General features: G+C 39.1%; 1 protein-coding gene across 6 annotated transcripts in view; it reads right to left on the bottom strand.

Annotated features, from left to right (window-relative positions):
* LOC120317857 (regulator of G protein signaling 7 binding protein) overlaps positions 1-7633 on the bottom strand; it is a 67848-nt gene extending 60215 nt beyond the window's left edge. Inside the window, exons 1-3 of one of the 6 annotated variants that reach the window (XM_039364805.1) lie at positions 6575-6734; positions 1787-1953; positions 1159-1195 (exon numbers count right to left, since the gene is read on the bottom strand). In XM_039364805.1, coding sequence (XP_039220739.1) covers positions 1159-1195; positions 1787-1953; positions 6575-6588 — 218 coding nt within the window. In that variant the 5' untranslated portion in view covers positions 6589-6734. Of the gene's footprint in view, positions 1-1158; positions 1196-1786; positions 1954-2146; positions 2228-6271; positions 6393-6574 lie in introns of those variants that run through there. The other 5 variants (XM_039364834.1, XM_039364824.1, XM_039364796.1 and 2 more) reach the window with 5 other exon arrangements.
* Positions 7634-14092: the final 6459 nt, after the last annotated feature.

The following is a 14092-nucleotide window of genomic DNA, read 5'->3' as shown; positions in this document are numbered from 1 at the left end:
TTGCCAATCAATTATTACCATGTTTGATGACAGAAACGTGTACTACTGTATCCCTAATATTAAAACATTTGCATCCTTAGTGCTAAAAGTGTATCTGCATAAAACATTACGTCTCCAAAAGCGTATAGCATGACAAGGGCATTTAAAATTACTCAATCATTATTAAAGCTAGAGCTTTGAATTTTGCTTTAACTGAAACACGATAGGACTATTTAGTTATGCTTGTCAATTACTATTAATTATGATTTATTATTGATTTAAGAAATAGAAGGGAAATAAATTGAAACCTAATTCAAATAAGACAGATAAGATGGGGTCAAACTTTCCTACACAGAGCAGATATGTAAATTGTGCATCAGGACCCCTTATTTCCTTAGATGGAATATATGCATTATTATAGGCTTTCTTTCCCAAATAATGACCTAAAAGCAACTTGTAACCTCTAGGCTTCACTTAAGTAATGCACTGTGTGTTGGGCTACTCATGTGTGAAATACTGGTAAAAGTGCTGTACGCACACTGGTTTTCATTCGATTTTGTAGAAACAAAGTTAACAATAATTTTGAAATCTCTACACTGATTGCTAATTTACTTCTGAGTACAATATAAGGAGTCACTTGTTTTTACAGATCTGAATGGTTTGGGCTCAGGATACCTTAGACATTGCCTTCTTCTGCAAGGTTCCCATCATTTAAATCAGTGGTTCTCAACCTGTGGGTCGGGACCCCATTTGGGGTCGAACGACCATTTCACGGGGGTCGCCAAACAAGGCTGTCCGCCATTTTTTCCCCTTTTCTTTGGCCACACCCCTGACACCCGGTGATGTATAAGTGGTTGGGGGTCACCACAACATGGGGAACTGTATTATGGGGTCGCAGCATTAGAAAGGTTGAGAACCACTGATTTAAATCATCTGGGGAAGTACATCTTCAGTGGTAGATGATCCACTTTGCTGCAACTTGGGGCCTGACTTTTTGTCATAACTGAATATGATGAATTTGCTCCCCAATGGAATATAAGCCTCCCACATTGTTTTGTTTTTTTTAAAAAAAACACCTTTAACTATATCTAAGTATAAAAATAAAGTTTTAATTTATAGTTTTAATGATTAAATCACCATTTTATCTTTTTGTACAATCTGTTGCTTTAATATGCTTACTTTTTGTATACCGTCCTGGTATTTTGGTAGCAGGCAGCTAAAAGTAAAATACATAAATAAATATTAGATGTTTAGAGTCCTGTTTGAAGGTGCACTTAATACTGCAAGGCCGAAGACATAAAATGTACATCCAATGTAAATTAAATGAATTTCCGTTTTCTTTCCACTTCAGCTGTAACTGATGGGTAAAACTGCACTGTCAAGAATGAAATTGTCTTCATATCCACATTGTTTATTACATTAGTTTAGAAGTGATTTGCTGTTTTAGCAGTATTTAAGCAAAACAAAAATGTAGTGTTTGAAAGTATATTGTCACATTACTTAGAATGCTATTTTCCAATTAACAGATGATAACAATTTTTAAACAATAGGTCTAATAATGTTTGTATTTTAGAATGGTTTTTTCAAAAAAGTTCCTCTGCCCCAGCTTTCCTCCAAACATTCTGAGGACTGTAACTAAAGACCAAAGAGGTGCTTTCCTAACCCCAAAGCCAGCTCCGAACAAATTAAACCTTTTAACTAAAATCCAGGTCACTAAAATACAATAGTGGCTATCCAATACTCTTGCTCCTAAGCCTTTAACAGAACTGGTAACAACTCAGGCAAGTAGATGGAAAGAATCTCCTACCCAGAGATTGCAGAAAGCTTTTGGTGTGCCTGATAGGCAATCTCACATCCTTTGGTACGTGTTCTGTGCATTTCAGCATGTAACGATGGGCAACTGACTGAGACATCCCCAATGGAAATGACCAATTCCCGATACAGAGCCACCTGGGTGTTGAAGTCCTGGACAAGCTGAGAAAGAGAAAGAAAAAAAAAAATATATTTACATACAAACCAACATTTTGCTGCAGTGAAAGATAAGGCAGGATTTTTTTAAAAAAAGTTGCTCCAGCGGTGCTGATCCAGGCATTTGAAACAGAACGAAGATCTGCCCCTACCATGCCATAAATAATGAAGCATATTATAAAAGCTGCCCTTTGCTCACCCAGAGCATGCATTTTCACTGGGAAATGAAGATATTTTAAGCCTTTGAAAGTGTTTTTACATGCTGAAGCTGGCTGACTAACAGCTTTTCTTTTCCCTGGAAGCCAAACATTTTATCATGAACGAAGATAATGTTTCCAGAAATAGTTTCTCCTCTATGCCCCCTGCCCTAGTCTGTCCCCACCTACCCAATTTTCTGACGCTATCTATCAGGAGTGGAATGTGTCACTCATTGCTCTATTTTATTTTAAAACTGTTTTTTTCTGGCTCTAAGACTGTTTTTACTATTCTTTAAAATCTGGCTATTTATATAGGAGGAAAAATCCCTTGCCATTTAGTATTTTACCAGTACTTTATTCTGTATATAAAAAAGCTTCAAACTCAAGGCTTCAGGGTTAAATGAGTCATTATTTTGTTTCCTAGAATTACTATTGCTGATTTTTCTTCTGAAACAAATTATGTTTGTATATGTACGCAACAAGGGAAAGGATTAACAATAAATTCTAACATTAATTTGGAAGATAGTTCAGATTTGTCCACCATTTAACCCTCAAACTATCATAAAATGGTATCCCTTCTTTTGAATATATGTAACCAAAAACAGTACATGTTATTGTTGCATTGACATACAGTGGGGCTAAAAAGTATTTAGTCAGCCACCAATTGTGCAAGTTCTCCCACTTAAAAAGATGAGAGAGGCCTGTAATTGTCATCATAGGTAGACCTCAACTATGAAAGACAAAATGAGAAAACAAATCCAGACAATCACAATGTCTGATTTGGGAAGAATTTATTTGCAAATTATGGTGGGAAATAAGTATTTGGTCAATATCAAAAGTTCATCTCAATACTTTGTTATATATCCTTTGTTGGCAATGACAGTGGTCAAACGTTTCTGTAAGTTTTCACAAATTTGGCATACACTGTTGCTGGTATGTTGGCCCATTCCTCCATGCAGATCTCCTCTAGAGCAGTGATGTTTTGGGGCTGTCGCTGGGCAACACGGACTTTCAACTCCCTCCAAAGGTTTTCTATGGGGTTGAGATCTGGAGACTGGCTAGGCCACTCCAGGACCTTGAAATGCTTCTTACGAAGCCACTCCTTCGTTGCCCGGGCGGTGTGTTTGGGATCATTGTGATGCTGAAAGACCCAGCCATGCTTCATCTTCAATACCCTTGCTGATGGAAGGAGGTTTGCACTCAAAATCTCACGATACATGGCCCCATTCATTCTTTCCTGTACACGGGTCAGTCGTCCTGGTCCCTTTGCAGAGAAACAGCCCCAAAGCACAATGTTGCCACCCCCATGCTTCACAGTAGGTATGGTGTTCTTTGGATGCAACTCAGCATTCTCTCTCCTCCAAATATGACAAGTTGTGTTTCTACCAAACAGTTCTACTTTGGTTTCATCTGACCATAGGACATTCTCCCAATCCTCTTCCGGATCATCCAAATGCTCTCTAGCAACCTTCAGACGGGCCCAGACATGTACTGGCTTAAACAGGTGGACACGTCTGGCACTGCAGGATCTAAGTCCCTGGCGGCGTAGTGTGTTACTGATGGTTGTCTTTGTTATGTTGGTCCCAGCTCTCTGCAGGTCATTCATTAGGTCCCCCCGTGTGGTTCCTGGATTTTTGCTCACCATTCTTGTGATCATGTTGACCCTACGGGGTGAGATCTTGTGTGGAGCTCCAGATCGAGGGAGATTATCAGTGGTCTTGTATGTCTTCCATTTTCTAATTATTGCTCCCACAGATGATTTCTTCATACCAAGCTGCTTGCTTATTGCAGATTCAGTTTTCCCAGCCTGGTGCAGATCTACAATTTTGTTTCTGATGTCCTTCGACAGCTCTTTGGTCTTCACCATAGTGGAGTTTGGAGTGTGACTGTTTGAGGTTGTGGACAGGTGTCTTTTATACTGATAACAAGTTCAAACAGGTGCCATTAATACAGGTAATGAGTGGAGGACAGAGGAGCCTCTTAAAGAAGAAGTTACAGGTCTGTGAGAGCCAGAAATCTTGCTTGTTTGAAGGTGACCAAATACTTATTTTCCACCATAATTTGCAAATAAATTCTTTCCAAATCAGACAATGTGATTGTCTGGATTTGTTTTCTCATTTTGTCTCTCATAGTTGAGGTCTACCTATGATGACAATTACAGGCCTCTCTCATCTTTTTAAGTGGGAGAACATGCACAATTGGTGGCTGACTAAATATTTTTTTGCCCCACTGTATATTTTGCCATAACCTTAACCCCAAACTATATTCTCAACATTTCTGTTGTAGAAAGTGAGACTTATGCTAGCATTTTCAGAAATACTTCACCCCCATAGCTGGATTCTCTAGCTAATCAACTCCAAGGGACTGTTGTGCACTGTGTGATAAAAATTAATCTTCCATGCTTTCCCTTCCAGATTAGCATGTTATGGCCCTGACAAAGAAAATCGCCTTTGACAAACTGCCCAAATGAAGGCTTGAAAACACTATCCTCAAAAGCTGTTTTGTGATACTTGATGAGCCTTAATAAAATCTTATGAATGTCAGGCTTTATTTTTAAAGGTTAACATTTTGTAAATTCACAACCAACTTAAGTTTGTATAAAAGAAAGTTAAATGGGAAGATTTTTTTTAAATGCTCTAAAATGAAAATACTACTAAAAGGTTTAAGTAAATTATTTTCTAAAGAAAATGACTAAATTCAATATTGTAACTTTCAGAGCTCAGTTCACATATGTCCATAATTGAAGATTTTCAGCGCAAATAATCTGTAGTTTCAATTTACAAAATGAACTTTATTTTGTATATTGCAGTAAGAATCCCATTAATATATTTATAGCAGCCTAATGAAGTGCTAATTACACAAATCTCAATGTAAATTTGTCTGTTTTAGGACACACAAGTCTTGCTGAAGGAAAATGCCTATTCCAACCTAATGCATCTGAAAAAGAAGACGGGTCTGCAGCCTATCTCAGCCCACTGTGTTCTGACTACTTAGATCGGAGGTACCCAATCTTTTGGGCACCAGGGACAGATTCTGTGGAGAGAGGTTTTTCCGTGGACCGGAGAATGCATGGTTATTTTGTGCTGCCTGCACCCCACGGATAGGGATTTGCTTGTTTGTGCGGACCAGTTGCTGGCATGTCACGGCCTGTACTGGTCCACAGACCGGGGTTGGGGACCCCTGACTTAGATCACATTGAAATAAAAGCAGTTAATTCTAAAATTTTCTTGATTTATGAAGGCTCAGACCTTCTCAAGCTGCATTTCAACTTCAGCTAACTCCGACAAATTCAATATTTATACAAAAATTAGAATACCAAGGCAATTTACATTCTTAAACAAGTTTATGCAAAAGGAAATCCCTTTTGAATTCAGTATTCTGAAATAAATCTATATATGATTGCAACCAAAATGTTTGTGTAACTATTGAAGTTTTTTTAAAATCATGCATTGTTTATAGTCATAGTCCCCAAAATATTAGCCTAAGAAGTATCTGCAAACAATAGATTCCCAAATACCTAAATAGGGAATTAGAAAGCTAAGAATAGATTTTTCTTATCAAGTATTATGATTCTATCTTTTTAACTGTACAAGATAGCATAAAAATATATTTTCTTAAAAAAAGAACAGTTCTGATGTTAGAACTGTATCTTAATGAAGTTAACCATACTACAGAGCTCAATTGCACCAAAGTTCATCGTAATTTGGATTTGGCACAAATATAGTTCTGGTAGATTAATTCCTACCTACCCTGGAGGTTGAAATGGCAAGTTAGTTCATAGATGAACAGGCACAGGTATTTGCACCAGTAAGCACAACTGTGGCCTGAAAGACAGATGCACATCCTTTGATATCACCTCCATGTGCATTCACAACCTTGTTTTCTATTGAGCCAGCAGAACTGCGTGGGATTTATTTTCTTATTTCCCACTTCTGAAATTAAGAGGAAACATAGAAAGTGCTTGTTCTGGATTTCTGCAACATGAGGTCTACACAGGGTGTATAATATTGTTCCAGATTACACGGTGGGAAAACACTACCAACCAGCAGATGTTTCGTACTTCTGTAGTGTCCACTGAACACGCAAGTCAATGTTCCAAAATCCAGCCCCTTCCCATCTTTCTTTACCTTTCCTATGAAACATGTATAAACGTGAGCTCTTTCTTCAGCCCATAAAACACCCAAGGCTTTTAAAAACCATTATTGTAACGCACGCCGCCTCGCAAGCCCCGGTTTCGAAGCTGCTACTTGAGCAAAAAGGGTGTCAACTCAAATGCGGACTGCAGTTTTAAAAATAGTGCAGCTGCACGTGATCGGAATAGACAAGGAGTGCGGGAGACCAGGGAAGGGGGAGAGGAGTGGTCCCTTTCACTGAGCCACACACACACGTCCAAAAACAAATGGGAGGGGGCGCAGCTGCGCGGTACCCACCATCTTGCAGTCATCCAGGACTAGTCTCTGGGTCTTAGGGACGCCCTCGGTACTGCTGCTGTCTCGGCCTTCGCAGTCCCTGCCGTGCAGCGACGTTTTGCCGATTTGGAAGATTGAACCGGTGGACCTGGGGCGCTTTTTGCGCCCATTCGGTGCAGAACTCATTCATACGCATCCACCAAGGCAAAAGCTGCTGCTACACGGGTGCCAGCCGCGGGGGGCAAAGATTTTCCACCACGCCAGACTCGGGTGCCGCCGCCACAGGCGGCTGCAGCAGCAGCGCGTCGATGAATCCGGTGAGAGCTCCAGAATCGCTCGCGCTCGCCCGGCGCCTTTCCCTGGCTTCTCTTCACAGGCGGGCGGGTTGTTTAGGCTCCGGGGAGCCTTCGGCCGGCAGGGGAGCACTCGAGGAGACGGTCGCGGTGGCTTGCAGCATCGCCTCCCGTCGGCTACAGCAGCGAGGGCGAGGTGAAGGATGCTAAACAACTTCTTTTCAGCACCGCCACCCGCAGCATTTCAGTCCCTGGAGCAAAACCTGAGCGCGGGTCCGGTCTGCCCGCTTGGTCTGCAGGCGGCGGAGATCCGAAGCTGCTTGGCCGAGGGGGGCTTCCATTCAGGACGGAAGGAAACGCAGCCCTCGCCCGCCGTCTCCAGCGACCCCGCTTCTTTTGTGCCTCCTTCGCGCAGAGCACCAGCTTCTGGCTCGCCCCCTCCCTCGCCGCCGCAGCCCAGAAAGCAAGCGAAGGCATGTGCGCCTGTGTATATCAGGCAGAGTTGGGCGCGCGCAGGCGCACGTCTCAGTCGGGCGTTTGGTTTCCCTGGGCTCCACAGGAGTTGGTCCCCTCGAGCTGGGCTCATCGGCAGAAGGCTCCCTTGGCTAAGGGCCCAGACGAGAGGCGACAGAAAGCTGTTGAGGTTGCTCCTCCAACAAGGTGTGGCCTGACGTTGCGCCAAGTTGGCGGCTTAGCCCGCGAATGTAACCAAGTCCTCCAAAACAGCCCCTCGTACCGGAGACAGGATTTAAAAAAATAGTCGTCTTCTAGGGCTTTCTGCAGAACCGCCTTCTGAGGTTCCATCTCGGGGCTCTAATCCCTTTCTTTCCTACTCCCCCCCCTTTTCTACCAGGTATCGCAAAAAAAAAAAAAAAAAAAGCAGAGGCTCTCATCCCCCTCTCATGTTTAACCAGGTCAATTGCAAAACTTAGCAACTGCATTCAGATAGTATACAAAATTAGGTTAGTGTTTCAAAAAATCTGAATTGATTGTGCTTTGCATATTGTGTGGACTCAATATTGATGGTTCCGTATATTGTGCAATACAAGAAAAAAAACTTAATTTAGTAACCAGGCTAGGTGTATTGTACAAACAAAGCCAGCGAATTGGACCAATCCATGTCATCTGGATCATGAACTATTGAAACAAACACCAGGTGTTTCTCAGAAAAAAAAAACCATTTAGAGAACAGAGGTCAAGATTACTCATGCAGGAGAGCCAGTTGGTTTACTTGAATAAAATAACTAGGTTTATTTCTAGAAACCAGCAAATCCCAAATTTGGATCTACTTTTGGCTAGAATAAGTTACATTTGGGCATTTGAGGTGAGCAATCACGAGATATTATCAGGAGTATTTTCCTGCAATTCCTTGGATATACTGTAAAATAGAATGATTAATAATAATAGAACAAAAAATTTCCAGGGACATAATTGTCTTTACAGAAAGCAGGAGACTGAATTCTAGTCCTGCCTTAGTCATGAAAACAGGCTGGGTGACCCTGGGCCAGTCACTCTCAGCCCAAGTCACCTCACAGGATTGTGGTGGGGAAAATTGTAGGAGAGTGTGTTGGATACCTTGAGTTAATTGTAAAAATAATAAAGGTGGAATACAAATACATTACTCATAAAATCTTAAATGAGCACATGTATGTCTAGCCTTAATAGCTTCTTAATAATTGCAGAAAACATGCAAAATTATGAAAATTATTTTTATTGGGAGATACTCATAAAAAACTAGACAGTACTATCAGTTTTGAAAAATAATAACTTTTTCATCTCAATTTGTAATTCATGTACGGTAGCAAGATTCGCCTTTGACTTATACTGGCTTCATTATTTAATAATTTTATAGTGTCTCTTCAAATATCAACTTATACAACTAATGTCAATTAAAACATAATTAGTTACAAACTATGTAACTATAAATAACCATACGTAATATGATTATAACATGAATTATAGAATTATCCAATTATAAAATTATTCAGTCAGCCTTTAGGTTCTGAAAACATACAGAAAAGGGGCCAGAATGTATTTAGAATAGAATAACAGAGTTGGAAGGGACCTTGGAGATCTTCTAATCCAGTGATGGCAAACCTTTTAGAGACTGAGTGTGCAAAAACTGGCCCCGACCCCACTCCACCCCCCTGCCCTGCCCCCCATCCCCTGCCCCGCCTGCCCACAGGACCACTCACCGCCTCCAGGGCCTGCTGCAGATTGCTCAGGCAGCCCAGCAGCGCTATGGCAGCCACACTCTCTGCCCGTGCCCCGCAACATCAACTGCATGATGGGGTGTGAGGGCAGAGTCTTGTCTACGCTGTCTGGCTGCCATGTCCTTGGCTGCGCTGCTCCATGTGGGCAACGCTCTGGGGCGACTCTCCTTTAGGGAGGCTGCTGGAAGAGGGGGTCGGGGGAGGCAAAGTTGGGGCAACGGCACGTGTGCCCACAAAGAGGGCTCCGAGTGCCGCCTCTGGCACCTGTGCCATAGGTTCGCCACCACTGTTCTAGTCCAATCCCCTGCTTAGTCAGGAAACCCTATACTATTTTAGGCAAATGGCTGTCCAGTCCCTTCTTAAAATCTTCCAGTGTTTGAGAATTCACAACTTCTGGAGGCAGATTGTTCCACTGATTAATTGTTCTAACTCAGGAAATTTCTCCTTAGTTCTAGGTTGCTTCTCTCCTTGATTAGTTTCCATCTATTACTTCTTGTCCTGCTTTCAGGTGCTTTGGAGAACAGCTTAACTCCCTCTTCTTTTTGGCAACCCTGAGATAAAATTTCCATTTATATTTAAAATTTCCTGGAAGAAAGTTCTAAATTGAAGGGGTCAGTATAAAAAAGGCCCATTAAAAACATCTAATTTAATAGAGTTTGTTGAAAAAAAGGCCTTGGAAACCCAATTGCAAGGCTCAAGTGGGTTAAAAGAAACTTAGCCTGATGTTTAGGGCCCCCAATTGTTTAAGGCTATTAAAGCCAACAGATAAAAAGGACAGATAATTTCACCAAGGGCATTAAGGATGATCACCTGCCTTAATGCACTGATTGAATAATAGTTTAAATTTGACTTTTAAGTATGTATATAATTTATGGCCTATAAATCACATTGCTCTTGTGCAGCAGCAAGAGACAGGCAGCCCATTTGCAGCGATCACAACTCAAAACCTGTGTTTTGGACTCTTTAAGATTTTGAATATGAAATGTCCAGTTGAAGACTGAAACGGCTGTTTTGAGTTCAGGAGAGCTTGTTGTACTCTTGTGAAAACATTATAGCTGGTTTTAGCCAGTTTAAAAGCATTTCAAAACTGAATTTAAAATAAGTATTTTGCATTTCAGATGGGGCTGTTTCAAGCTTGGAATGCTTTTGAAGCTGAAAATCAGAATCAGCATTTCAAATTCAAAATGGAGCATTTTATGCTCAAACATTTTAGATTTGAAATGTTTTGTATTCATTACTAAAAATTGTCATCAGAACTGAGGTATTTTCATTTTTAATTATTTTTAGATTTCATACCTTAAAAGCAAGAATATGCAATGTAAGGACTGCTTCTACATCTATATTTTGCTACTATTCCAATAGTTTAATATGTGCATTATTATTTCACATAAACCCTAGAGAGCTTTGGAAATGTGGAATATAGAAATATCTCGTTCAGTTAAATGGGCCAGAATTAAAATTGTTTAGTAACTTTCACTTCTCCCCAAGAATTGAATTTTTGTATGGCCCAACAGAGTTCAACTATGACAATCTAAATCATTATGAGGAAGGCTATATACAGTGTAGATGTGCATTCTGATAACAAGAATCTGAATACACCATAATTATAACATTTTATTACTGGAAGAACTATAATCCAATAACAGAGTATATCTGAGATTCAATCAAAACATCTTCCGATGGGTCTTGGAAGACTTTGTTAGAAATTATAGAAGATGTAAATTTCTAAACCTTGGTCACTTTAAGATATCTGAACTTAACTCCCAGAATTCCTCAGCCATTGAGTTTGAATTCTGTTAGATAGGCTAATGCTCCATACAAAATTCCTAAATTTCTTGTTGCTATGGTTGTTGCTCTTATTTCAGCAATAATTGCACTCATTTTGTTTACAGAAAGACATAACACCAACCATGGTTCTCGCATATTTATGTTATGTGATTACACAGGTGGAAAAAAACATAATTCTTGCCCAGATCACTAAAATCAGCTAAGTATGCTTGTATCATTTTCAGAAAATAGTGTTCAATATCAAATATTGCATACAGAGAACATTCTGGGAACAGCACCTAATGAATATATTCTTTGTATAGCAGATCATTCTAAATGATCTTATAAATAATCAGGGTGAAAAATATGGACAAATATATACAACTCAGCTAACGTTTTAATGTACCCATATATAGGATTATTGACTATCCACTTTTCTCTGATATGATTTTTATATCCTTAACAGTTACAGAAGATGAATAAACATAGCAGTGTGGATGTGATGGAGAAGATTCACCTAATAAATTCTGTCTTGCAGCATTTTAAAAAATGAAAGTGTTCACAAATGCAAATATTGACAATAGATTCAGATCCAGAACCTGATAGTAAGCTATGTTTATACATAAGTATATATTATGTCTTGATATAAATTTCTATTACTTCATTTATAGCCTGCATCAGTAGATACTTTCTAGGAATACATATGTGTAGTAACAGAACACAAAAGTTGCTTAGGTTCTATTTTTTTTTAAATAAAATCTTTAAATGTATTTCCACAGATGGAGAAACTGAAACCATCTGGAATTGCAAAAATATTTCATGAACAGAGAGCACCCTGGAATTGCATTTTTTTGGCTTTACAATATAGTACTGTTCCTATTAATAATAATACAAAAAGAATCCCCAACAAAATGCAAAACAAATCTGTGAAAAGTACAGATATATAAACAATATATAAAGAATCCTGTAAACACAGAACTGTACCTAATGTTTGTAAGGCATGTCATGTTTGTCATTTAGTACTGGACTTAAACTGATCACAGGTTTTCCATACTACCTGGATCTTTTTGCTTAAATACTGCATTTGCTTAGAGACTCTACTCTTTTGGACAATGTTTGGCACATGACTCTTAACAAACCCGGGCCTATTATTTTTTGTAACAAGTCTGATTAACTACCTTCCTGTTAATTTTTTAATTATTTTAAAATTTGTAATCTACCGCAGGGTTTTTTTAAAATAGGAAAGGTAAAGTTGCAAATTTAACATGAAAAAATAATGAAATTTGAAACCATTGAGTTTTCAATAATTTTCAGTGACAAAAAGTGCTGGTGATGATTCAGATTGATTGCATTAGAACTTTGTTAATAATAAATATGTATGAAAGGAGCCCAATATAAAATGCAAATACTTTCCTAAGGGATATAATGAATTGAATGGAGAATGTAGCCTTTATCAACCATCAGAATAGCTGCTGCTGGGTTTCCAAGCCGTGGTATGTCAGCAATAAGTATCCCAATCCAGGTTTTTGAATTTGAAAAGCAAATACTCTCCTCCTTGTTTTCATTTATCATTGGTTGTTACCATTTCAGTTACCTTGATATGGAATGACAGAAGAAAATACAGGATGGAGCATGAAGTCTATGTGAGAGAAAAGGAGGATGCAGAATGGGGAAGCTCAAAGTCTCTTAATAATTGAGATTTGGCCTAAATCTTACTTTCACCTTCACTAGGACTACAGGTAGTCCTCGACTTATGACTAAATTGAGCCTAAAATTTGTTGCTAAGTGAGGCAGTTGTCGAATGAGTCATGCCTCATTTTACAACTTTTTTTGCCATAGCTGTTAAGAGAATCACTCCAGTTTTTTTAGTAAATCATATTAAATTGAATCTGTGACTTTGCTTGCTGGATGGCAGCTAGAAAAGTTACAAATGGTGATTATGTGACCAAGGGATGTGCAACTCTCATAAATACATGCCAGTTGCCAACCGCCCAAATTTTGATCACATGACCCTGGGGATGCTGCAAAAGTCGTAAGTGAAATCTGTCATAAGTCACTTTTTTCAGTGCTCTTGTAATTTTGAATGGTCACTATATGAACGGTTGTAAGTTGAGAACTACCTTTACATTCCTTTTGTATCCTCACATCTTTGCCATTTTCTGACTAGTCTGTAGATTTTACTCTCCTCCTTGTTTTCATTTATCAATCATGGTTACACTGAGCTGGCATTTGTCTTTTATATTTTTATTGTGTTTGGCTAGTACTTTCAGTCTCCGGAAGAACAGATTCAAGGGATCAGATCATCAGAAAAGGCACAAGATAAGAATTGGTTTCTTAAAACTGCAGTAGCAGAAATCATAAAGCGTAATTAATTCCTTTCATTCTCTCTGCTTGTCCCACCAACCTAACAAAGGGCATGTTCCTTGTATCAGTGTTATTTTGGTGGACTCTGGAGTTGTGCCTTCTCAAAGCAGCATCTATGAAGTAATATCCTTCCCCCATCCTGAAATTCAGAGGGACCCAACCCTTTTAACCTTTCATAAGACACTGAAGACCTGGCTGTTTCCTAAGGCATTTGGGTCAAGAGGCTTGATGACCTCTGCTTTTATTGATGTGATTTTTATGGAGGTAGGAGTGTCATAGTTTTATCCTTGAACAACCAGGGTTGTTTGTTGCAGTTTTTGTGCTTTTAATTCATGTATACTGCTCTCATACAAGTGTGAGGTCGGTGGCAATATAAACCAAATTAAAAAGAAATACTGAGCTAATTAATTTTATGCAAGAAATGCCTAATAACTTGACATAACACAAGAAACTTGCTTCTTAGTCTGCATTTCTTGTGTACAAATTGTCTGTTAGTTGATATAACTAGAATTCTTCTTTCTTAGGAATGATAAAGCAAAACCTGGTGGGACACAAACTATGCTATCAATAACATCTGTAATTTCTTCTCTTTAAGGTTTCTGAGACTTCAACAAAACCCAATTCCATAATGTTTGATATTTTTCAAAGGTTTCATGTATTCATATTTGCTATTAAAAATAAAATGATTTGGTAGGAAGGCCATAGTACAGTTGCTTCTGTTCTTTTGAATAAAGTACATTTTGAAAAAAAATGTATCTCACCTCTCCCTCCATAATGCCTATAATGGACAAGATCTGATAAAATGCTGAGGCAGATTTGGGTGGGTAGGTGGTGGTTAAAAAGAAAAAACCTCCAAGAGAAGTTGCTGCCATTCTTTCTAATGGCATTTGGTCAAACAAGTT

Source organism: Crotalus tigris, unplaced genomic scaffold (assembly GCF_016545835.1).
Source record: "Crotalus tigris isolate CLP2741 ecotype Arizona unplaced genomic scaffold, ASM1654583v1 scf7180000017592.2434428, whole genome shotgun sequence".
Classification (NCBI taxonomy): Eukaryota; Metazoa; Chordata; class Lepidosauria; order Squamata; family Viperidae; genus Crotalus; species Crotalus tigris.
The sequence above is the reverse complement of the archived record's forward strand: the minus strand, read 5'-3'. Positions and strand labels throughout refer to the sequence as shown.